Consider the following 26,316-nt stretch of genomic DNA (forward strand, 5'->3'; position numbering starts at 1 on the left):
GGTTCTTGCTGATAGTGAAGTCTGTTTTACCATTATTTTTGAAGAGTGTATTTAAAAAAAAAATTATGTGTAAAGATGTTTTGCTTGCCCGAATGTCTATGCACCACTTGTGTGCAGTGCACATTGAGGTCCAGAAAAGGGCTTTGAACTCCCCTGTAACTGGAGTTATTTTCAATGGATACAGAAATTTGGGTTAATGTCTTTTTGTTTTGTGATGGTAGGGTTGAACTTGGAGCCTTTCCCATAAGGAACAAGTACTCTATTGCTGAGATATATACACAGCTTTTTTGGGGGAAGGGTGGTTGTTTGTGTTGTTTTTGTTTTTCTCCACATGTAAGATGATATCCTGCTACCTTCTAGACTCCATGGTTTCAAACTAGAAACGAATCTTGAGTAACTTGAATCATCATTGTCCATTAAGTGTGAACTTATGATTTCTGTTTACTATCTAAACAGTCTCATTTATCTCTATGGTTAGGGCTGTGTATGTGTACATTTGTGTGTATACATTCATGTGGGTGCAAGTCTGTGCAGATGCATGTGTGTGTGGAGGCAGAGGATAACCTTGAGTGCTATTGCTTAGGAGCCATATCCATTCTCTTTCTTTTCTTTGACATGGGGCCTCTCATTGCCTGGAACTCACTCAGTAGGCTGTGCTGGCCCAAGGATTCATTCACCTGTCTCTGCCTCCCTAGCCTTCGGATTACAAATATGTGCCAGCAGCCTAGCTCTTTTAACTGGGTTCTGGGGATCAAACTCAGGGCCTCCTGTGTGTGTAGCAGGTAACTCACCAAGCGAGCCAGCTCCCCGGCTCTTGTCTTAATTTATTTTATTTTAAATTTTATATCTATTTATTTATTTGGGGGATGTGGTATGATCTTCAGGGTGTGTATACCCTGATGTGTATGTGATGGTCAGAGGATATGTGGGAGTTGGCACTCTCCTGTTGTGTAGGATCCAGGGATTGAACTTGGTTCATCAGACTTTGTAACAAGTGCTTTTACCAGCTGAGCTGTCTCACTGTCGCCCCTTGAGTCCTGATTTTAATTGCCACATGGGTGTTGGTGCCTTCAGCACAAGATCATCTCTGAACTTCAGATTTATGCATCAAAATGCTTCTTTGTACCTTCTAAATTTACTCACTCATCAAACTTGCTTCTGAGTGTGCATGACACCTACCTACGCTCTCCAGCTTAAAACCTTTGTTTTCTCCTTCTGTTGCATCTAAGCAGTCTTGAGCCGTGTGGCTTCCATCTGTGAACCACATCTTTAAGTACATCTGTTCTTATATTGTGTCCACCGCTGTCATTGTACTCCAGACCAATATGATCCTCCTCCTGAGTCCCAGCAATTTCTCATTGTCTTCTCTGTGTATTAGCCCCTTCCCAGGCAGTGGTGATTATCTTGAAGTCAGGCTGTATGACTTCCCTGCTTAGGGCAGTCCACCCAATTTCCTTTTGTAATTGGACTAGAGTTGTAAGTCCTCATGTGCTTACCCTGGCAGCCTTAGGCGGCCTCAGCAGTGGCCACACATTTCATTCTCTACACGCAGGCTCTTCCCTTTCTGCTTCAGTGATTTGGCCTCTGAGGAGCTACTCTCCCCCAGTCAAGGATTTACTCCTGCTCCAGGTTGTCACTTTCTGGTTTTTTTGTTTGTTTGTTTTTGTTTTTGTTTTTTGAGGCAGGGAGGCGGGGAGGTTTGGTTTCTATTTTATTTTGGTTTTGCTTTTTATTTATCAAGACAGGGCTTCTCTGTGTAATAGCCCTCGCTGTCCTGGAACTCCCTCTTAGACCAATCTGCCTTGAACTCACAGAAAACTGCCTGCTAGAGGCGTGTGCTACCGTGAACTGCTGTCAGTTTTTAATTAGTACACTTCCTTGCCTTAAGGTGTTGCTAAAAACATTTGTAAACAATGACAATGCTATTCTTTCAGTTGTTCTTTGAAAAAAGTTATTTTTAATAAAAATATTATTCATACTGATAATGATCGGATATTTTAGAATTAGTACTCATTTGTTAAAATTTCTTGGTTTTAATACAATAAATAATAATTGAAAATTAATAATTAAATGTGAATAACATAAAATTGCCTTTATAACTATTTTCACTATAACATTAAATTTATTTACATTTTTGTGCCACTTAATTCTTGTGTTTTCATGATATGAATAGAGTAGCATTGTAAAGTTACAAAGTTAAACAGTTAGTTTCATTGAAAACATAGGTTTTGGTTTTTAAACTGTTGTTGATTACATACATTAAAGTTCTTTCTATAACATTAAATTTGTTTTATTTATATTAAAAAAACAACGTATTTTGTATAAACGGAATTATATTTGTCCTTTTGTGTCTGGCATCTTGTGATGCTTTGAAAGTCTATGTGTTATAACATAAAAAAATGTTGTTCCTTTTATGGCTGAATAGTATTCCACTATATGTATATACCACACTTTGCTTATGCATTTACTTCTGTAGTATCACACTATAAAATTATGGTAGCTTAAGTGATTTACTGATTGAATAGTACATTGTATGATAGATTCTATATATGAACAGAACGTGGATTATGGAGATACTCTCTCAGAAAAGTTTTATAACTCTCTGAAAGAGAAATTCCACCTGGTATTTGAAATTCTGAGTCATTATTTGAAGTGGCCTTTAGTCATTTAGTTCTTGTTTTCCCATGACGTAGGTAGAGTAGCTTTATGAAGGTTAGTTCCATTGAAAACATGGGTTTTGGTTTTTAAACTGTTGTTGATTACATATATCAAAGTCAGTCTTTCTCTTGCAATGTTAGTTATAATTTGTATTTTTATAATTTTATTTTAATGTAGGCATTAGGTCCTGTTTTCTTAGCGTTTTACTGTGTTGCTTTTATTGGCCTAAACAAATGGCACATAGTAGGTGCTTAGTAACCAGTGTAGTGGGCAGTCCCGGCTGTGCTGTTTTGTATTCTTCATATGATCGCTGCTATGGGTGAGGGTTTTGAGACGGGTTTGTAGCACAAGCTGACTGGATGTCGCCATCCTCCTGACTCCACCTAGACAAGCTCTGGTATTACAGATGTGTGCCACCATGTTCCCTGACTTATTTTTGTAGGCCAAACTACTTAGTTATTCATTGCTTTACTGGTTTGTGTCTCATAAATGATTAGGATTTTTAAGCTCTTAACTTTTATGTAACTTTTCCCTCTGTACTTACAATTAGGCTTCCCCTTTCTGTGTTTCCACGTTCACGGTTTCCAGCACTGTGTGCCCAGCCTGTTACCTGTACTGAGCCACAAAGGCCGTTTGTTAGGGAAGGCTGGGGGTTGCTTCTGCTCTGCCTGTGCTTGTGAGTCACACTCTGAGTATTTCTTTGACTTTGGATTGTGGTTTCTTGAACTAACTGGAGTGATGTAAAAGATGAGTCTTGTTAGGCGTTTCCTGTCTTTTCAAAAGTATTTGATGTTGAGCTGTAAACAGGTTTTCTCCAAGGAAACGCTCAACAGTCTCACCCATTATCTCCTTGGGACTGGAACGCTGAACAGTCTCAGCCATTTATCTCTTTGGGACTGGAACTTTCTATACTTACTAATCTCAGCTGATTATTGAACAGTTACTGTTGTGTGACTGAAATAGCTGGTGTATCACCCCCACCCCACTCCTGAGGTTTTGGGGTAGCTCCACCCTTACCCAGGTCTCCACCCTGTGGGCTGAACTTGTCCTCTGTTCTTCTGGCCACTGAGTATGTGAGTGATGTACCACGTGTATGGGTTGCTGGCCAGAGACAAATTTTAAGGCTTCTCTATTCAGAACAGTTTAACTGTGACACTGCTTGGCCAAAGGCATGGTCTGGGGGCCTGTTCAGCTGCCACTAACCAGTTACCGAAAAGACCAGGACACCTTGCTTTCCTGCGAAGGCAGGGGGGCCTCCGAATTGCCTGTGGCCCACGTGACAGGTATGTTTAGAGGTGAGGGCTGGGGCGGTGGGGTGGAGTGTAGATAACACAGTAATGAAATGTGGATTAATCTGTTCCTGTTACCTTCACTTGTGGTCAGGGAAGGTTTATATGCCTTGTTTGTTTGTCCTTTCGGTTTTTGGGGGGCCAGGATCTCACAATGTAACCCTGCCTGGCCTGGAACTCAGAGATAGCTGCCTGCCTTCTCTGCCAGCACTGGGAGTTAAGATGTGTGCCACCACACTCAGCCTTATTTTGTTTGAGATAGGATCTCAGGCCTATGGCTGACCTGGAGCTTTCTATGTAGATCAGGCTGGCCTCAAACTCAAAGAGGTTAGCCTGCCTTTGCCTCCTGAGAATTGAGAGTAAAGGTGTGCTCACTAGACTTTTAATAAGTACTTAAGGAATGGAAGATTCTGAATTATATGTAAAATGAGGTTAGATGTACATGTCTTGATGGAAAAACTTAAGCTAAATTGAAAAACTACCAAATATTATATCCAAGTAAAATATTTTTAAAAAGAGGTATTAAATTATTAGCTTCTTAGAGAATATACAAAGTAATATAATGTTAAATAGTATAAAATAATGAAAACACTTTGAGGAAATAATTTCATTAATTTATAATGAAAATAATAAAAATAAAAACCCTGACTGAATAATATTGAAAATGTGTTTTATAGGTTAAACATTAAATATCCAAATTCCCCCCAAATTTGAATTTGTTTCAGTTTTATTATTCTGGATTTTAAGTAAGTTGCTGTTTTGGGTGTGTGGGGGGGGGAGGGTGTCCTGGAAGTGCATCAATAGAAAAGATAATAAATTACTTCTTTTGGGTTGTCAAACTATTTCTTTTCCCTAAGACTTTTACACAAGTAAATAGAGTTTGGGGTCCTTTGCTGCCATCTTTCCATGTTCTACCTCTCTAGCAGTGGGTTCATTGAAAGAATCAGTCACCCTGCTGTCTCCGTTAGCCAGCTTGCATTGTTCAGAACGTAGACCACACACTGATGTTGACGTGGACGCAGTACATCTGACTCAAGGGTCTTGCCTGTCTTCACGGGTGGCAAGCACAGCACAGACTGGGGGCTCCTTTGCTTTGCTCTTTAGTTTGCTCTTAGTCAACTTGCTGCTCCCTAGCCTTCCTGCTAAGATTGTTCTTTAACTCTGTGCTTAGTCTTGGCCTCAGGAAGAATTAGGACGTTTTTATTTGAAGATATTTTTACTTTGTTCGGTGCTAGTGGGTAGGACAGTGTTTTCTGTGGATATCCTGTACAGACAGATTGGACAGGAACTTGTTCTACAAAAACAAAAGTGAGTGGGAAGAAAGAAGGAAGGAAGATCTGTAACAGCCGGAGATGGGAGGGACAGGCTGGGAACAGAAAGACCATCCCCTTGGCTTGGCTTCTTCTTGGCCTTTTTCCTTAAGCACTGCATTTACCCTGTGCTTTTTACTTCATTTAAGAGTTAAGTGCTATTGGTTGGCTTTTATTAATTTTTTTTAAAAATTAAAGAGGTTTGTGTGTGTGTGTGTGTGTGTGTGTGTGTGTGTGATTATATTTACTCTCCCCCAACTCTTCCCATAGCTTTAAATTTACACAAAATTGTTCTGTGAACTCCATTTTTCTCATTTATCAAATAACATGTTCTTGAAGGTAGTGACTTGGCTTTAAGAAAACCTCTGTGGGATCTGGGGTGCCTCCCCAGGGCAGACGTGTCTAGGTATTTCCTTGTGCATTGACAGTTGGCTGGCAGACATTTTGTTCATCATATTTAAAGGGGTGTCCAGTGTGATGTGAGCCGCATGGGATCCAGAAGGTTTACTGCTCCTGCTAGTAGCCCTGCTGAGTGTTTGCCAGGATAAAAAAGTAAACTTTTGGCTGTGTGTTGGTTGGTTGCTCTGGATGGGGTCTTGTTGTATTGTGTAAACTTTTATCTGATGTGGGCCTTAAGACTCTGCTGCCTTAGCCTCAGGGATACTGGGATTACAGCCATGCACCACCATGCCTGGTTTTAAAAATCTTTTTTGTAAAAGCCTCCTTACACTTTGGGGGTGGGGATGGCTGCATTGTTCACCACTCAGTGAACAAATAAGAAAATTCCTGCCCTCATAAAACATTGCACCTATGAGAGTTGGGCAACATGCATGCATATATAATGTATGTAAGTCAATTGTATGATTTGTTTTGTGGACCAAACTGTGGGGACTAAATTGGGAAAGGAAACCTGGGAAATATTGTTAAGAGGCAATGCACGTTAGAATAGGATCATCAGAAAATGTCATCCTCAGAGAGTTATATTTGAGTGAAATGTTACTGGGACAAATATTTTAGGCAGAAGAAAGGGGAGTGGGGAAAAAGGCAGTGTTTTTAAATCTGCTCTGTTTAGGCAGGAGGAGGAGGGTATGGTCAGCATGAAGCAAGGCTGGGAGAGAAAGGGCACTAGGGCTGGAGAGGGGCTCGGTGCTCAAGAGCACTCCCTACTCCAGCCAAGGACTAGAGTTCAGATCCAGCACCAGATGGCTACAAACACCTGTAACTCCAGCTCCAATGGATCTGATGCTCTCCTCTCACCTCCATGGTCACCAATACACAAGTGCAGACATACAGTGAATACACACACTTAAAAAAAATCAAGCTGAGTGTGATGGTGCACACCTCTACTTCAGGAAGGTGGGCCTTCAGCCAGGGCTGCATAGTGAGACCCTGCCTTAAAAAAATGAAGAGCTGGGCAAATTAAAGTGTGAGGTACCTGAGAGGCTCTTTAAGGATTTTTTTTTTTTAATCTTAAATTGGGACCAGTCAAGAATTTTAAACATAAGAGTTACAAAATAGGGCCTTTTTTTAAAAAAAGAAAAGCTTTAAAAGGAACAAATATAGATATATAGAAATCAGTAGCCTAGCGAAAGTGTTGGTAGAAGCGAAAAGGGTGAGATTGATAGATCAAAAGGGAGAAATAGGTAGATTTTGGATGTTTTAAAATTATTTGTAAGCTGACCAGTGGGGGTGATGGTGGTAGCAGCTGAGGTGCACATCTTTAATCCCTGCACTCGGAAGGCAGAGGCAGGAGGATCTCTGAGTTAAAAGCCAGCCAGGGATACACAGAGAAACCCTATCTTAAAAACAAACAAAAAAATTACATAATTCATATGTGTGTGCGTACATACATTCACACATGAGGTCAGAGGAGAGTTTGCAGAAGTAGGTTCGTTCTTCTACCATGTGGGGTGTGAGAACACAACTGCAAATGTCAAGCTTGGCAGCAGGGACCTTTGGTACTTCCCAGAGCCGTTTCTCTGGTCTGATAGGTGTTTTCTGAGAGTAAGAATAGAGTCATGCATGGTCACAAAGTCTGTGGCTGTAGCACCTGAAAAGATTTGAGAGATCTGACACAAGGAGCAGATTGGAAGTTAGCTGTGGACTGGAGCAGCTTTGCTTGGTAAATTCCAGCAGTGTCATTGGTGCTTTCTGGCCTTTGTGTTTGGAATCCATGCACAATACCACTTGTTTGTTTCCTCATATTAGCTTTGTGGATCTTAACTTTGAAGATGCTGGGTTTTACAAAAGAAGGCAGATAAACTCATTTGCTACTTTTGTTGGGTTTAAGTTGGTTTCAGCATCTTCTGAATGCTATAGAAAACCGACTTCTAATCATTAGTTAATGGGTAGTTTTATTTGCTTTGGTGTTTTTGTTTGAGACTGTGTGTGTGTGTGTGTGTGTGTAGGGGTGGGTCTCACTCTGTACTCATTATAGCTCTGAATAGCGTGGAACCTGGACCTCACAGAGATCTGCCTTCTCTGCCTCCCTGATGCTGAGATTAAAGGTGTGCACCACCATACTAATCCAGTTAATGATTTTAAGATTAAGATACTTTTCATTGTTTTCTGTGGGTTATATTTTTGTGTGAGGTGGGTATCATGCAACTAACTATTGAGTACAGGTTATGAAACCTCTGGAGGGAAGTGTGATTGTTATCCTTAAATACATTTTGAGGTTGGGAAAGAAATCTGGAGAGGAGGGATTAATGCAGTGCTCTGTTAAGAGCACACGGAAGAAATGCCTGTTTGGCTTCTCGGGGACACTGCAGATTCACAGGGGAACTGCGTGTTGAAAAGTGAGGAGTCAGCCAGTCAAGAGAAGAGTAGGAAGAGGGACTGGGGAAATGGGTCTCTCAGTAAAGTACTTGCCTTCAAGCATGGGGACCTGAGTTCGATCCCTAAAACCCATGTTTTTAAAAGCTGGCATGGAGAAACACTTGTAATTCCAGTGCTGGGAGGCAGCCCAACTAACCTACTTGAAGAGTCCTAGGCCAGTCAGACATACCTGGTTTGAAAAGAAGGTGCATGGCTCCTGAGGAACAGCAGTGACATTGTCCTTTCGCCTCCATACACACAGATGTATACCTACTGTGCACAGACACACAAAGGAAGAGTGGGAAAAGTCATTACAGGTGTAAGGGTAATGGATTGTATGAACAAAGGCCTGGATGTGGGAGGCAGCGCCAGTAAAGCTTACAGTGTGAGGTGTGGTGTGGGGAGAGGTGAAGCTGAGAAGCAAGTCTGCCTTACTCATGAAAGGGCTTGAAAGCCAGGAAACAGGAGTTTGATGGTGAACTCTTAAAAGGGCTTAAGAGTGATATGGTCTAATTTTTGTCTTAAATAGATCACTTTGCCAGCTGTGTGGAGGATGGATTTGAGGGAGACAAGACTGGAGGCAGTAGCCCAGGTGAGATCTGCTGGGAATCTGAACAAAGGCATTGAAGGAGACATGGAAAAGAGGAGATGACTTGAAACAAAATGAAACCACAGATGCAAAGCTTTTTTACCTCTTTTAAATATGGCTAAATCAATTGTAAATAAACTAAGAAAGAGACATAAGAAAGAAATATTGCATGACATAGACCGATCATCCGCCTTGGCAAGCAGCCACTTAACAGTTCCTTGAATCAAAGAGATTGCTATTGAAAGAACAGTGGGGTTTCTGTCTGTTTGTTTGGGTTTTGTTATTTTTGATGTGTTGGTTTGTTTTGTATAACCAAACTAGAGTATGAGAATCAGGTAATTTTTAACAAATTGGTACAGGATTAGATTTAGAAACTATAAAGCCTTGGGGAAGAAACAGATCTTACAAGGCCTTAACTGGTGTACATAACTGAAACTCAAAGTATATTGGTGGTATTTTCTAGAACCTTGATCAAGTTACTAATAGTTTACAAAAATCTGCTCAGGAAAAAAGCTGAGGGTTTTTAAAAAATTAAAGAAATGAACAATTGTAAGCTATTATAAGAAGGTATTTTGGATGCAAACAGTACTTTGTATTAAATTAAAATGTGTTTCTTTTTCTTTCTTTACTGTTTTTGAGATAAGGTAAGTCTCGCTTTTCTCAACGTGTAGTCTAGGCTGGTCTCAAACTCCTGGCTGCTGTCAGCCTCCTGAGTGGTAGGTCACAGGCGTGAGCTGCCACGCCTGACTCAGATCATGCCTGGCTCTGTTTATCAGAGGGCATCAGGATTTACCTTGCAAGAAGGATTGTGTCTGTATTTGTTATTTGTAAATAGAGGATCTTGATTTATTAGATATTTCTTGAGAAACTTTCTCTAGTTTGTTTGTTTATGTGAAGGCATATGCAGGCACCTAGCTTAGAAGGGTTTCTTGACTTTACCATCCATATTCCAGGTCATCACTATGCTAGCCAGGTGTGACCAACACTCCTGTAATCCTAGCCCTCGAGAGGTAGATGGCAGAAGGATCAGGAGTGTAAGGCCACCGTCCTCCACTTCATAGCATCTTGAGACAGGCCATTGTATACAGTTTGAGACCCTGACTCAACCCACCTTCAAAAGGTTGCAAGTCATTAGCAGAGCAAAGTATTACACCTGCTTTTTAAAGATAGTAAGCACTTGTTCATACGTTGTATTTCTCATTTTTAGAGAACTGCACCCTTGCTCTTCATTTAGGTCTGATTTAGGTGAGTGCTTATAAACCAGAACTAATTTCTCTGGTTGTGGTCTTTCCTCTGACTACAGTATTAGAGTTTCAACAAGTCAGTTGCTGCCATTGAGCCCAGGAAACTCAGCACCTTTGCTTACTCTTTGTGTGTATGTTGTTTTTTGAGATAGAGTCTTAAGTAGAGGCTTGCCTTTAATTCACTGTACAGTGGAGGATAACCTTGAACTAACTCCTGGCTTATTTCTAACTATATAGTTCTCAGTATGACCAGCACTTGAAATGCCTCCCTTGCACTCTGAATTCTTAGGTGTTTGGCTCACTGGACTTCTATTTTCATGTCTTTCAGAAGTTTTGCACCGCCCTTATGGCTGTGATGCTGAATCTCAGGCACTGAATGAAGCCATCAGGTGGAGCTCCAAGGAGAACTTGCTGGGAGCCACTGAGAGCGACCCTAACCTCTTTGTTGCACTTTATGACTTTGTGGCAAGTGGTGACAACACACTCAGTATCACTAAAGGTGAGACCTCTCTGAAGTCTGTTTTACTGTTTTCTTGGTGGCTGAGAAATGAAGAACCTGTGCTGGCTTTGGCCACTCATGTTGACCAGGTGATTTGTACCCAAGCACTTTTTCTTCAGTCTTCTGTTTCTGGACTGATGCATTAAAAACAGTCAGCTCCATTTTCAGGGTTTATTAAGAATAAAATGGCTTAAAACACCTCAGGAAAAAGTCCATATTGTTAGAACTTTGGCTAGCATCCATCTGTTTTGCATTGAATTGTGACCGAAACAACCTGCAGGGCAGAACCCCCGTGCTACTCAGAGGAGCTTCGTGTTCACTGACTGCCCCTCTGTGGCCTGTAGCAGTGTATAGTCAGATTAGGAGCTTGGACCCAAAGTGGAAGCCATCTCTCTCACTGAAGTGCACTCCCATTTACTTTAGCAAAATTTTCACCTTTTGGAGCACGACTTTCTGTAGAGAGAGAGTAGTCCAGTGCTTTAGTCGGATACATGGTTCTTATTTTGTTGCTGTCCAGCTCTCACTTGCACTGGCCTAGACAGCTAGCTGTTTCTATGGGCCAGTGAAAGGTACAGTTAGGAAGGCTCTGTCCTGCTGTAGTATCTTTAAGATAGTAAGTAGGATTATTCGTTAGCCAGGAAACACTAAGGGCAGGACCAGTGAAATCACCAATTATATCCTTACCACCAGTGAAAGTAGTGGGAAGAATAAAGAGCGGGCCATTCTCATTTCACAGATGAACTGGGTTAGGTTAGCCTGCCTGCACTGCTTGTTTGTTTTGTTTTATTTAACCTGTAAAGCCTTCCACTGTGAGTTAAATGTATTCAAAAATATTTGACTAAATGAAATTATCACAAATGATTATTTCTTAGACAGATAGCTTTCATTTGTACAGTTCAGAATGAAGAGTTTAGTGGAGATGATGATGCCAAGTCAGTAGGCCTTCCCTGACTGGGAGGAAATGTTTCTATATAAAACTTTTACAAATACCCCCTTTTCCAGTGCTGGGATCAAACTTGACAAGATGAAAGCTAGGCAAGTACTCTGCTAAAGAGCTACAACTCTATCCCTGGTGTATCAATTTTTAAGTGTTGTCAAATTTACTAAAAGTAGAATTGCATAAAACTGAGTTTCTGTAAACAGGTGGTGTTTTTTTGTTTTGTTTTTTACATTTATTTAATCAATACATCTGAGCCTTTTGCCTGCCTTTATACATGTGTACCATATGTAGGCTTGGTACCCTGTGAAGATCACAAGAATGGTTGTATCTTTGGAACTGGAATTAGAGATGGTTGCAAGATACCGTATGGTGTTGGAAATCTAGGCCAGTTTGTCTTGAAGAGCAGCCAGTGTTCTTAAGTGATGCCCCAAACTGAGTTACTGAGAGTAGGGGGTAGGGTGTTCAGAGAGTGTGAGCACACACACCAGAGGCACAGGGAAAATGAAAACGCAGGACCTCCTCGGGTCAGCCGTGAGGTTTTGGTTTATTGGGGCAGATGTTGGAAGAAGTAGGGGTGTGGAGGTTATGGTTATGCACACAACAGGAGTTTTTGCATAAGTTTGAAGCTAAAGCAAAGGACTGCCAAGCCATATGTGGTAGTCCTTTACATGGCAGTGTTGTGTACCTGTAATGGTAGTTGAGTGGAGAATGTTTGCAAAGCAGTGATTACGAACATTATTGGCTAGGTAAAATGTTATCATTATTTTCCAAGATAGTTCATTCACCAAGGAAACACTGATAAAATCTTACTAGGTAATAATTACAGTGACTGTTAGAGGGCTACTCAGGGACTGGGATTCCCTTTGTATCATGACTGACGATGGTATCTCTAAAAACCATGAAATATTTGATTTTGATATACGGTTCTTATTAATAAAAGATGTCATGCTAAAATTTCACTGTTGTTGTTAATGAGGCAGGGTCTCATGGAACCCAGGCTTGATCTTGATATAAAGCTAGCTGGCCTTGAACAGCTAATGCTCCTATCTTTACATCCCAAGTTTTGAAATTAGAGGTGTATGACATCATGCCATCTATCCATCCATCCATCTATCCGTCCATCTATCTATCTATCTATCTATCTATCTATCTATCTATCTATCTATCTTATTTATTTTATGACAGGGTTTCTCTGTGTAGCCTTGGCTGTCCTAGACTCACTTTGTAGACCAGGCTGGCCTCAAATTCACAGAGATCTGCCTGCCTCTGCCTCCCTGAGTGCTGGAATTTCAGGAGTGCACCACAGCACCTGGCTAACCTCTTTACATTTTTAAGGGGGGAAAAAACCTTTAAAAGAAAATGACACTTATTTTAATTCCTTTTTTGAAGGTGATAGTTTGCTTGAGTTAAATAAAGAAAAGTTTTGGGGTTGGAGAGATGCCTCAGTGGTTAAGAGTACATGCTGTTCCTGCAGATGGTCCTGATTCAATTCCCAGCACCCAGGGGTGGCCCACACTACCTGTTACACTCTTCTAGCCCCTTTAGGCACCACACATATACATACATACATACATACACACACACGGGCAAAACATTTATGCATACAAAATAAAAATAGTTTTGTTTTTTTTTTTTTTAAGTTTTGTGTTGAACATGCAGCTTTCTTCTGCAGTTCTAGCATTTTAAGATACTGAACCAGAAACATTGTTGGCCAGGTGAGTTCCTGTCCTGTACTGACAAGGGCAGTGTCTGCTTCCCTGATAATGTCCATAGTAGTCAAGACTCCAGAGTAGAAAATGCCAACTAAAAAGAGGGGGTGGGGGGAGAAGATGAAGGGGGAAAAAAGACAAAACCCTAGGGTTTTCGGCTCTCTCCTTATGATGGCCTGTATTGAGCAGTTCTATTTAAGTATTTAACAAAGCTGCACTTTGGACAAACATGCGCGCACACACACAATGCACACACGCACATACACATACTGGCACATGTACACACACCTTTAGTTTTCCTAGCAAGTCCCTTTTTTCTGTATGTCTACTGTGCACCTTCACATTTGTGGATATCCACCATGGTACCAGACACTCATGTCTTACTTTCTGTGTACACTATGTAATATGTACATGGGTGAGCTCCTGCACAGGCCTCTGGTTCTTCATGTTCAGGGGTCTCAGGTGAAATGGTAGGGGCTAGTAAATAGAAAGCCACATTACAATAAACGTTTCTGTAGGCCACAGGAGAGATGTAGATGGCTACCACAAGTATGAATTGGTCCTCACCAGCCTTGGTCTGGCATCTCCTGGGCCCTCTACTGCAGGTGGCTTCTTTCTGCTCTCTAGCACTGTTAGCAGGTGGGACCTCTGTAGAAAAGTCTTGAAAATAAGAGCCTCAGGTAGAGTCCTTAGATGAACATTTCTGTTACTGTTACTATCTGTCACTTTATCTGTTCTAACAGAGAAGCTTCTAGTCTGTGCTACAAGCATGGGGCAAAGTGTGCAGTGAAGTTACACCAGATGGTTCCAGTTTTAATAACAACATCAAAAGATTGAAGTTGATAGAAAGATTCACCAAGTGTTTGGGATTTGGGGTTCCAACTTTAGAGTTTTTTTCTGTTTCCACAGACTAATTTTAGAGGAATGGAAAAGAGTGATTCATTCTTTATGGGAAAGAAGAAGAAAGTGAGAAAAGGGAACTTTTAAACCTTGAGTCCTGGAAACACTTGTGCTTTGAGAATCCTCACCAGCCCCTCCCACTCCTCTAAGCAGTTTTCTTGCTGAAAACTCTTTGTTGGATCTAGGGTGTTGGGAGGTTTAAAGGCAGGAGGTATTTGCTTACAGTGAAGGCTTTGTTGCCTTGGTATCGTTTGAAAATTTAGGTAACTTTGTGTTTCACATGTCTTGTTAATTGTAACACTGAATCATTGTATGTGTGTCTAAGTATGCATATCATATCTATTTTAAGTGAAAGTAAATTTTATTTTATTTTTTTTAGGAGTGAGTATTATCCTGGTGTTAGTACATATTTATAGTCTAGCATTTAGGAGACTGAAGAAGAATCATGAGTCTGAGGCCAGCAGTCTAAGCTACAGGAGACTCACAGTAAAGAAGGGGTAGACAGATGGGCTGGGTAGTTGGCTCCAAGATTAAGGGCACTTACTGCTCTTTCAGAGGACTGGAGTTCAGTTCTCAGTACCCCATGTTGGGTAACTCAATAGCTGCCTTTTATTCCAGTTCCAGGGTTTCCAGCACCTTTTTCTGGTACACACACACACACACACACACACACACACACACACACACACAGAGTCATTTCTAGCTACTTGGGTAAACTTTTTAACTTACCACACAATACATTGTTTCTGGAAGACTTTTAAGTAACATATGCTGCTTTAAAAATCTGTACTGTCAGAAACCATTTTCTGTCCTGCTCCTGAGACTTAAGCTACAAAGTAGAGATCGCTGAAGTCCTTGGTTTACTTTTCCGTGAGTTTGAAGTTTGCACTCTGCTGCTCCAGTCTGAAAAAGCCTTAACATTTTCTTTTCTTTCATTCTGTGGTGACTTCCTGGCTAGGTGAAAAGTTACGAGTCCTTGGATACAACCAGAATGGCGAGTGGAGTGAGGTTCGCTCCAAGAATGGACAGGGTTGGGTACCAAGCAACTACATCACTCCAGTGAACAGCTTGGAGAAGCATTCCTGGTACCATGGACCCGTGTCCCGGAGCGCAGCAGAGTATCTCCTCAGCAGCCTCATCAATGGCAGTTTCCTGGTGCGAGAGAGTGAGAGCAGCCCTGGGCAGCTGTCCATCTCACTCAGGTATGAGGGCCGTGTGTATCACTACAGAATCAATACCACCACGGACAGCAAGGTAAGACCTGTCAGTAACCGCATGTACACATGTACTGGATGTAGGAATGTATCGAACAGGGAGAAAGCAGAAAATTATTATTATGTCTGATGCAAAATAAAGTAGTTCCTGACTTTGTTTGGTCTATCTGGCATGTTAGAGCTTTCTTCTTTCCAAACAACTCGGTAATATAGGTTAAACATTATAAATAATTAAGGGTAAGCCATATTTGAAGTTGAGGAATGAAAAGATGCATACAGGTTAGCTGTTTTAATCATCAGCACAAATGCTCAGCAAGTATATATAAAGAGAAGTTACAAGTCAACTTCAAGCCTTTGTAAGGAGAGTAATTTCCAGAAGAAAGTTCACAGAGGGGCTGGAGAGATGGCTCAGTGGTTGGGAGCACTGTCTGCTCTTCCAAAAGACCCAGGTTCAATTCCCACATGGCAGCTCACAACTGTCTGTAACACCAGTTCCAAGGGATCTGACACCTTCATACTAATGCACATAAATTAGAATAAATTAAAAGAAATTAAGTTCACAGAGTAAGAATGCGGAGTTCAGAGACTGGTATTTTCATTAGTGTATGTTAATATAAATGGATTACCCAGCTACTTGAAAACGTGTGTGTTGGGAAGCTCAGTCTGAGTAGAGTGAATGTGTTACATGGGAGCTGTTTAGGGCTGGAGAGATGGCTTGGTTGTGAAGAGCACTGGCTACTCTTGCACACGACCTGAGTTTGATTTGAGCCATGTGGTGACTCACAACCATCTGCAGTCCCAGTTCTGGGAGATCTAATGTGGTGCACAAACATGTGGGCAAAACAACCATACATGTGAAATAATAATAGTAGTTAAATTTTAAAACAAAACTGTTAGGCCTGAGCTTACGTCAGTTGCTCTGTTGAGTGTTCAGTTAAGTTGAGCCCCCTTTCCTTCCTCTGTCTGCTAGACACAGTTGGAGGGAGGCGGGGCTCAGAGCAAGCAGAGCTGCTTTGCTTTGTACTTAACACCTGTGAGATTTTACCTAAGTCTCAGTTTGCCTGGTGGTGACAATTTGGTTTTGGTGATGGGTGACTTAGACAGGGTCTGTACTGAATGTGAGCTTGTAGCAGCCGCCCTGCCTATCTTCAGAGTGCTTTCGCTGCGGTGTGCACACTAAACTTGCTTGGGTTTGTGCATGTGGGTACAGATTACCCTGGAACTGGGGTTGTGAGCTTCCTGGATGGGTGCTGGAGACCAAACTGCAATCCTCTTCAAGAGACTTGTACTCTCAACCACTAATCCATCACTTTAGTCTCCTCCTTGTCTGCTCTTAAATTCCATTTTGTAGGATTATCGTAAGGATTAAATGAAACAATTTTTGTAAAGTGTAAAAGCTGTTACAGAATAGGAAGTATATCACTAGCTTCCTTTCTCTTTTTGTACCTTTGTTCAAGCATAATGTGTTGTCTGAATGGGATCAGAGTTTGTGATTTATGAAGAGACCCAGCAGTTATTAGTTGTTTTGTTTTTGTTTGTCTCTATGACAAATATCAGAGAGAAACAGTCAAGAAACGTTTATTTTAACTCATGGTTTCAAAGAGTTCAGTCTGCTACCAGCAGCTCTGTTACTTTCAAGCTGTAGTCGGGCAGAATGTCATAATGGGGTCACGTGGTACAGCACAACTGCTCACCTCATAGCTACCAGAAAGGGAGCAGAGAGAAGCTTACAGGTTGGACCCACAAGCTGAAGACCAGCTCTTCAGCATGAGTTTTGGGAAACACTTTAAATCTCTTCCTTAACACATACATAACAGAAGTGAGCACACATATGTGCCAGGCGTATGCAGGAACATTTATTCACAGCAGCAGGATTTATGGTCGCTCCAGACTGGAAGCCCCAAGAGTGTAACTGACTAATAGATTATGGTAGACTGTTAAAATAGAATCTCCTACAGAAACAGAAATGAACATGATGTTCTCCACACCGGTCTGTAGGAAGCTGTGGCCTACCAGCTGCTCCTATCACCATGTCTGTCTGTTACTATCTGAAGCTACTTTTGCTTTCTAAGCAGATCTGAGTATTTACTGCAGAAACCCTATAGAGCCCCAAGCCCAAGATACCTGTTTTCCATCACTGTACAGAGAGTTTTTTCTGACCTCTCCTGTAGATGAGTTTTATACACATAAAGTTGATTGACAGATTAGTATTTGCCAAAGAATTGTGTGGAGAGAATCGTGGGAGTGATCGCTGAGCGCTCTATGTTTTCTGTGGAGAATGATGAGAGTCCTGCGATGGAGTCAAACAGTGGTTGATTGGTGAGCCTTGTACGTGTACTGAAAGCTACTGAATTGTATACTGACCTTTATAGCATGAGTTATAGATTAATAAAGAGAACTGACGAATGCAGACTCTAGACAACACACATTGTATGGTTTCCTTTCCATGCAATTTAGGCAGAACTAGTCCCACATGTGGAAGTGGAAACAGCTGCAGCGGTAAACAGGTGGATCCTGAGTGCTAGCGATGCTGCAATTTTTGGTGTGGCTCATGTTTACTGGGGGAGCTTATTTTGTGAAAGACCAGATTCTCCACTTACAAATTATGTACATTTTTATATACAATAAAACAACTTTTCACTTGTTTGTTGAAACATGCCCTAGAATCCTATCACTCATGTAATTGAGGCAAGAGGATCACAAGTTTAGGACCACACTGGATTATGTAGAGGGACACTGTGTAAAGTAATTAGTTAATTAAAACAAGTCATACTCCCTTAAAAGATAAAGCCAAAGACTGCTATCTTACTTTGCACTTCTTACCAATTATCGCAAACTAGCAAACATCTTGTTAATAACTTTGAAGTCCTGTTATGTCTCTTAATAACACAGACATTTAAAAAGGTGTTGTAGAAATAAATAAGATGTATAATTAATTATGTGATAATAAATAAAAGTTAGACCCATATTAAGCTCCCAATATCTAAATTAGTATCTATCAGTTTATGTTCTGTATAGATTGTGAGGACCTACGTCATTAGCTTAGGAGGCAGGTCCTGATTGCCTATTTTAATTACTTCTCTCAGGTTTGGGTTGTTTGTGTCAGCATCTTGCTTTAGCCCAGGCTGACCTGAAACGATTGGTGTTCTTCCTCCGGCGTCTTCTGAGTGCTGCTCTGCACATTCTACACTCTTGCTGCTTAAAAGTGTTCTGAGGTCCCTGCAGCTGTGTTGGACGTTCTCCTTCAAGACTAATTTAGGAAGAGTAGGAAAGGATGATTAAAATTAGATTAATCCATCTCCCTTGCCCTGGTATTAACACCTACTTTGTCTTAATTACAATAATCTCCTGGGATGCTAGGAGCTCCAGTGTGTATACCTGTAATTCTTGTGCTTTGAAGGTGGAGAAGCATCGGGAGTTCAAGGCCAGCCAGGGCTACACGTAATGGAGACCCTGTTTAAAAAAAAAAAAAAAAAAACAGGCATGGTGGTACACACCTTTAATTTGAGCTCTCTGTAGGCAGAGGCCGATGGCTGTCTGAGTTCAAGGACAGCTAGGGCTATATAGTTAAGACACTGTCTCAACAAACAAAGCAAATACCCTTCTGTCTTCAAGTCTCCACGCCGGTGAAATGTGCATCTAAAATTAGTTCTGTTGATCCTCCTCTTCAGGTGTACGTGACCGCGGAGAGCCGCTTTAGCACCTTGGCAGAGCTCGTCCACCACCATTCTACAGTTGCTGACGGGCTCGTGACCACACTGCACTACCCAGCACCCAAGTGTAACAAGCCGACCGTCTACGGTGTGTCTCCCATCCATGACAAATGGGAAATGGAGCGAACAGATATTACCATGAAGCACAAACTTGGGGGCGGTCAGTATGGAGAGGTTTATGTTGGAGTCTGGAAGAAATACAGCCTTACCGTCGCTGTGAAGACACTGAAGGTGGGTTGCTGAGAGTTGCATTTCCAGACAGCCTCGTGTGTGTGCTAAATCACTTGGAAAGATCGGTGTGCCCTTCTTCCACTTTGGAACACTTTCCACCCACAGGTGCCAAATACTTCAGCAAATTGTGCTGATTAACTTATTGCCGTTGCTGACAGAGCGGGGCAGATTATTCACTGCAGTGCAACCCACGTGTGAAAAAGCCTTCTCTCGGAGGCTGTTGATACAGAGCTCGGTGGGAATTTAGAAGCAAATTATAAGTTCTGCTGAGAACAAGCCCTACTAGACAGAATTCTTCACGCACAGTCTACAAATCCTAAGCTCCCTATTTTGGTCTCTCTCCTCATGCCTCCTTCCCCACGTCCTCTACCTTTTTAGTTAAGGTAGAAATGACGGCTTCACTGAGTAGTCCAGGTTAGTCTCCAAGTGCTGGGCCTACAGCTGTTACTGCCTGCCCTTGTTTGTAAGTTCACACAAGTCCTCTTCCTGCTCTTACTGTCTTTTGTTTCTAAGCCTCCTGGTGTAAAGTCGCGAGTTGCCGCTCTGTGCCCTGGTGTGTCAGTCATGTGCGCTGTCCTCGTGGGTAGTCATGAGCCGGTCTACTAAGCATATTCTGGATGTGAAGGAAGCAGGGAAGCTGTATGACTATGCTTCTGCTTTCTTTCTTTCTTTTTTTTTTTTTTTCTTCTGTTTTTCGAGACAGGGTTTTACTGCATAGTCCTGACTGTCCTGTAGACCAGGCTGGCCTTGAAGTCACAGAGATCCCCCTCCCTCTGCCTCCTGAGCGCTGGGATCACAGGCGCCACTGCCCAGCTGGTAGGCTTTGTTCTTTAAGAAACACGGGCTCTAATCAGAAGACCAAGCACTAAACTACCAGGGAACTGAATCTCTCCCCTCTTTATTATGGTTAGTCTGATACTGGATAAATTTAAGGATATAGATTTTTAATTTATTTAATTTTATGTGCATTAGTGTGAAGGTGTCAGATCCCTTGGAACTGGAGTTGCAGATAGTTGTGAGCTGCCATGTGGATGCTGGGAATTGAACCTGGGTCCTTTGGGAGAGCAGACGTTGCTCTTAACCACTGAGCCATCTCTCCAGCCACCAAATTTAAGGATATTATTCTTAGTTGTTCTTTTATGGTGCATATTAGATTGAAGTAAAGTTCCTTAAAGTAATATGCTAAAATGTTCAAATGATGATCTTTTACTTTAAAAAATATTTTTATTATATGTATATGGGTGTTTTGCCTGCATTTAAGCCAGAAAAGGGCATCAGAGTCCTGTAACTACAGGTGATTGTGAGCTGCCAAGTGGTGCGTTTGGTGGGGACCAAACGCTGGTCCTCTATAAGAGCAGCCTGTGCTCTTAACTCCTAAGCCATTTCTCCAGCCCCCTTTTACTTTTATAGTTGGAGTAGGTTTGTGAGTTGACTTAAATGCATGAGGCAGGTTTGACCTCCTTTTTGTCTTACCTTCTACCTTGAACAGGAAGATACCATGGAGGTAGAGGAGTTCCTGAAAGAAGCTGCAGTGATGAAGGAAATCAAGCATCCTAATTTAGTACAACTGTTAGGTAAGAACTCAGACCATAGATTTCATAAGCCCATGCTCCCATCCCTGCCCTTTGTCTTTTGATTGTGTTTTTGCAGATTGTTCTGTTTTGTTCTAGCACTGTAGTCAACCACAGGAAATGTTATCTTGATCTGGGGATGTACCCAGTGGTAGAACACTTGACTACTAAGCATCGAGTCTTGGTTAGTCTCAGTGCTACACACATGTGTGCGCACACACACTTACACACACACACACACCTTCACATTTTAATTGGCAAACTGTTTGTTTGGGTTGATTGCTTTTTAAAAAATGACTTATTTTTCATTTCATTTTATATGTATGCATGCTTTGCCTGGATGTATATGTTTGTGCATTGTCCAATGCTGGAACTGGAATTACAGGTGGCTATAAGCTGTCTTGTGGGTGCTGGGGATCAAACCTGGGTCCTCTGGTAGAGTAGCCAGTGTTCTTAACCACTGAGCCATTTCTCCAGCCCCCTTTAAAATTTTTTTTTTCACTTATAATGTAGAGGCGTTTTGCCTACGTGTGTGTCTATGTACCACATGTGTGCCTAGTGCCCTGGGAGGCCAGAGGAGGGCATCAGATCTGGAACTAAAGTTACAGATGGTTGTGAGCTGCCATACACGCTAGGAAACAAACCCAGGTCCTCCAGAAAGAGCAACCAGTGCTGTGAACTGCTAAGTAGTCTCTCCAGGTCCCAGATTGATTTCAGTATGTGAAACTGTCCAGTTTGTGGTTTTCCAGATTCAGAGTTCATTGCGCCTATAAAGGAACCTTTGACTAAACATTGTTTTCTTTTAAAATTGGGCCTTTCTGTTTGTTTTCTCAGGACAGAGTTTTTCTGTGTAGCCCTGGCTATTCTGGACCTTGCTCTGTCAGAGATCCTCCTGCGTATGCCTCCAGAGTCCTGGGAGTGAAGGCATGTGCCACCACCCCCAGCCATTTTCTTTGAATGCTAAAATTAAGTTATCCCCAAAGAAAAATTTAATGTGGAATCTGCCAAATTATCAGTGAAATCCTTGCCTATGAAAAGCTTTTTACAAAGTGCAATTAGAGGCAGGCGGTTTCACCATAGCCTAAGTGCTGTCACTCTAAATTAACACAGTTCATACACTGTAGAAGGGGAATGTGGGCACTTAACAAAACTCTAGAAATTTTAGTCTAGCCCCTTGTCAGGTTAGTGCAGAGACTGCTTTTGCTTCACAGGCAGATACTGAAAACGTCTCTGAGCTTCAGAGAACAGTATGTCATACTGTTTTTAAGTTCTTATTGTATTTATTTCATAGAATGTGGTGAAGAGTGTCAAATTGTTCTTGGTCAGGTGTGTGTACCCTTGAGCCACCATTTTACATTGTGACGGAATACATGCCGTATGGGAATCTGCTTGATTATCTCCGGGAATGCAACCGCGAGGAGGTGACGGCAGTTGTGCTACTTTACATGGCCACTCAGATCTCTTCTGCAATGGAGTATTTGGAGAAGAAGAATTTCATCCACAGGTGGGTGAGCCTGGCTGTGGCCTCTGACTAGCCGCAACAACTCTTTCTTGACATGAAGGTCAGGGGAGCAGTGGCCAGAGCTTTTCCCTGAGAGAATCTTTCTGTTACAGTTGCAAACCCGAAAACTGTTTTGCCTGACACTATATCCAAGGCTCTCTGCTCCACCTAGTGGCCGTACTTTTAAAGTAACACTTGTCTTAGGAAAATGTTTTAAAGCCTTTAGGGGAGGGGCCTGCTGCTACCCAGTTGTACTTAAAGAAGTTCATTTTGTCCGTTGGCTTTATTCCGCCCCCTTGTGGGTTCTCAATTTGTACTAATAATTAGCGAGTTTTTACCATGTTGGTGATTATCGTCAAGTACTGCAGTGTCAGCAGTTTCTAACCAAGTATGCCTGTAGCACAGAGAAGCAAGACTAGAGTGTTCACCCTTGTCTTTCTCGTCATCAGCTGGAATAACACAGGATTCTCTTTCCCATAGAGACCTTGCTGCACGGAACTGCCTCGTGGGAGAGAACCATGTGGTGAAAGTGGCTGACTTTGGTTTAAGTAGGCTGATGACTGGAGATACCTACACTGCTCATGCTGGAGCCAAATTTCCTATTAAATGGACAGCACCTGAAAGTCTGGCCTATAATACCTTTTCAATTAAATCTGACGTTTGGGGTAAGGTTGACATAATTTTTTTACATGTATTGTTTTGGTTTCTTTGTATATGGTCTTAATTTTTTTTTTTTTTTTTAACATAAGCTGTAGCTGGCCTGGTGTTCATTATATAGTCTAGGGCAAAACTTGGGCATTTCTTCAGCCTCAACCTCCTGAGTGCTAGAACCACAGGCATGTGCCGCCATGCCCAGATAATTCCCTTAGTTCTTCAGAGTTTTTATGATGCTCAAAAAACAAAAACAAACAAAAAACAGAAAAACAAAAATAAAACCTAAGTTGAGAGGGTGCTGGAAACAGTTGGGAAAGAATGTGGATACCTGTAATACCATCACTCAGGAGCCTGAGAGAGCAGGCTTGGAAGTTTGCAGTGAGGCCAGCCTGGGCTGCTTGGCAAGTTGAAGGCCACTTTGGGCTACATAGGGATGGAGTACAGTGCAGTGGTGGGGTACACTGGGTCAACCCCAGCACATGAGTTAGGAGCAAGGAAAGAACTGTTAGTGTACAGCTGGGGTATGGTAATGGGTGCCTGCAGTTCCAGCATGCTGGGTGCTCATAAGCTCAGATCCTTTCAGTCCCTGAGTTTGAGACCTGCCTCGACAATGTGATGAGACTCTATGTGAACAACTAAGGAGCTTGGCCTGGTGGTGCAGGCCTCTGATCTCAGCACGCAGGAGCCTGAAGGAGTAGGAGCATGAGGTGTGCAGGGTGGCCTGGAATATAGTAAGTCCTAAGCCAGCCTGGGCTATGTCGGAGCCCATATTTAGTAAAGGGGGCTGGGGAGGGGAAGCCCATGCCTTGAAGGAGGGTCCATTCCACACTCATACTGCACTGGAGCATAACTGTCTTTCCTCTCTAAAGCTTCCTGCTTTTCATGTGAGGGTTTGTCATCTAGACTTCTATCACAGTCAACATATTATATAGGGGAGGTCTGATAACTTCATTTACAATTTGACCTTGTCCTGGATCTAATTTCTACTGCCCTGAGAAATAGAGACTAACCAGAGAAACTCAATAGACCAAATTAGCATAGAAATTTTTACTTGGGGCCAATAGAAATATGTTTTTTAATTCCTTTACACAGCTTTTGGAGTACTGTTGTGGGAAATTGCTACATATGGAATGTCACCATATCCAGGTATTGACCTATCTCAAGTCTATGACCTACTGGAAAAAGGATATCGAATGGAACAGCCTGAGGGATGCCCTCCTAAAGTATACGAACTCATGAGAGCATGTAAGTGTTTTGCACGTTTGAGCTTTGAAAAAGAACCAGCAACAGAATGGCTCAGTCTTATCAGACTGGATCCAGTCTCTTAACAGCTAAGGAGCTTGCACAGTGTGTGATGTAACATTGGGTCTTATTAGAATCCTAAGAATAGGGAGCTGGAGAGATGGCTCAGAGGTTAAAGACACTGGCTGTTCTTCCAAGGTTTTGAGTTTAATTCCCAGCAACAATATGGTGGCTCATAGTGGGATCTGGTGTCCTCTTCTGGTGGGCAGGCACACATGTAGGTAGAGTGCTGTATAAATAATAAATAAACCTTAAAAAAAAAAAAAGAATCCTAAGAATAGTTGTCTGTGGCCCAGATATAGTTCCAGTTTCTCAAAAATCAGTAGTTACTAAAGACTATGATTTTAAAAGTGACTTCTATTGGGCTGAGCGATGACTTGGTGTTTAAGAGCACTTACTCTACAAGCATGAAGATCTGAGTTCAAATCCTATTAACCACATAAAAAGCCTGTCCCAGCTGCACATGCCTGTAACCCCAGTATCAGTGATCTCAAGTAATCCCAAGAGCCCACTGGAGAGCTAGCATACTTAGCTGAAGTGGCAAGCTTCTGGGTCAGTAAGAGATCCTATGTCAAGGCAATAAAGCATAGAACAGTAGAAAAAGATGCCCTGTGCTTTTCTCTGGCATCTGCATCTAAGTACACACTCCCATGCATTTACTACACAAATAAAAACCACAAAATAATCTCTTACATACGTGAACAAAAGCATCAGCTTGCTTAAAGCTGCAAACATAGGAAGCTGAGTAGAAATGAAAGCGTATTGTATTCGCACGTTAACTATACTGTTTCTTTAGTGTATTTTTGCACTGAGCATTTGTGTCTCATGCTACCCTTTATCAAGTGTGAGCTTGTTAAAGTTCTACACTCAGTTTTTAGGAACCTGGGCATTTTGGTGGGGAAGGGAGGAGAGATGGTGTCTCATCATGAAACCCCAGCTGGCCTGGAACTCACTGTGTCTAACAAACTGTCCTTGATCTTATAGTGATCTGCCTGCCTCTGCCTCCTGAGTGTTGGGATTAAAGGTGTGTACTACCATGGCCAGCCAATTCATTTTTTAAGTTTTATTTTTTTATTTCCGGGTCACGGGTATGTGTGTATGTGTGTGTGCGCATGCATGCGCTGCACTGTTAGTGTGGAAGTCAAGGAGAGTTTGTGTCCGTCTCCTTCCACCATGTGAAACTCAGGGATTGAGCTTGGATTGTCAGGCTTAGTGTCGAGTACGTGTTACCCTCTGAGACATCTTGCCAGCTCCTTAGTTCACTTTTTTAATGGGGTAAAACTTTGCATTTTCTCTCCACCTTTTCCTCGTTTTTGTAGTAGTGGGGATAGGACCCAGGGCTAAACAGGACCAGCAGCAAGGAGTGGGTGCTCACACCTCCAAGGCCCCACAGCTCACGTGTACAAGCTGTAACTGATAGGCACATGCCGTGGGGCGTGGACCTGTTGCCTGGCGTGCCTGCCATGAGTCTGTCAAAGAGGCTATAAGTTCTCTTCTGCCACAGGCTGGAAGTGGAGCCCTGCCGACAGGCCCTCTTTTGCCGAAACCCATCAAGCTTTTGAAACAATGTTCCATGACTCCAGCATCTCTGAAGGTGAGTCTTGAGGCAGGGGATTGACTACTGGTGGCCAGTTGCAGGGTGGTGTTGGCAATTTCAAAACTGGGAAGCTCCTACAGTTTTTGACTTTTTAAAGATAATGAGTTGACTTTTGGTCGTATTCTCTCCCCCACCCCCCTTTTGAGACAGGGTTTCTCTGTGCAGCCTTGGCTGTCCTGGACTCGCTTTGTAGACCAGACTGGTCTTGAACTCAGGGCAATTTGGCCCTGTCTCCCTGAGTTCTGGGATTACCGGCATGTACCACCACGCCCAGCAGTGATAACGGCATTTTTATGTTTTTTAGTTCTGAATTTTTCTATGTCATATTTCATACTGAAATTACATTTTTGAAATTTACTCAGTCTCTACAAAGAAAGCAATAACAAGTAGTTCTTAAATAACACAATATAAAGAAGACTAAAAAATAAGTGTGAAAATATTCTAGGGGCTGGAGAGATGGTTCAGCAGTCGAGGCATATGTTGCACTTGCAGAGGGCCAGACCAGAATTCAGTGCTCAGCACCTATTCTGGGGTGACTCACAAATAACCTGTAACTCTTTTGGGGTCACCACAACATG

The 26,316-nt window shown here is 42.1% G+C and overlaps 1 protein-coding gene across 11 annotated transcripts in view; it reads left to right on the top strand.

The window, feature by feature from the left end:
• The window catches only part of Abl2 (ABL proto-oncogene 2, non-receptor tyrosine kinase), a 97,373-nt gene that overhangs the window by 59,470 nt on the left and 11,587 nt on the right, over positions 1-26,316 (top strand). For 5 of the 11 annotated variants that reach the window (XM_021660367.2, XM_021660316.2, XM_021660346.2 and 2 more), the window contains exons 2-10: positions 8,604-8,666; positions 10,236-10,406; positions 14,914-15,209; positions 18,841-19,113; positions 20,603-20,687; positions 22,011-22,188; positions 22,666-22,850; positions 23,932-24,084; positions 25,646-25,735. In XM_021660367.2, coding sequence (XP_021516042.1) covers positions 8,604-8,666; positions 10,236-10,406; positions 14,914-15,209; positions 18,841-19,113; positions 20,603-20,687; positions 22,011-22,188; positions 22,666-22,850; positions 23,932-24,084; positions 25,646-25,735 — 1,494 coding nt within the window. Of the gene's footprint in view, positions 1-2,884; positions 3,942-8,603; positions 8,667-10,235; positions 10,407-14,913; positions 15,210-18,840; positions 19,114-20,602; positions 20,688-22,010; positions 22,189-22,665; positions 22,851-23,931; positions 24,085-25,645; positions 25,736-26,316 lie in introns of those variants that run through there. The other 6 variants (XM_021660328.2, XM_021660335.2, XM_021660360.2 and 3 more) reach the window with 4 other exon arrangements.

The sequence above is a fragment of the Meriones unguiculatus genome, chromosome 11 (assembly GCF_030254825.1).
Source record: "Meriones unguiculatus strain TT.TT164.6M chromosome 11, Bangor_MerUng_6.1, whole genome shotgun sequence".
Classification (NCBI taxonomy): Eukaryota; Metazoa; Chordata; class Mammalia; order Rodentia; family Muridae; genus Meriones; species Meriones unguiculatus.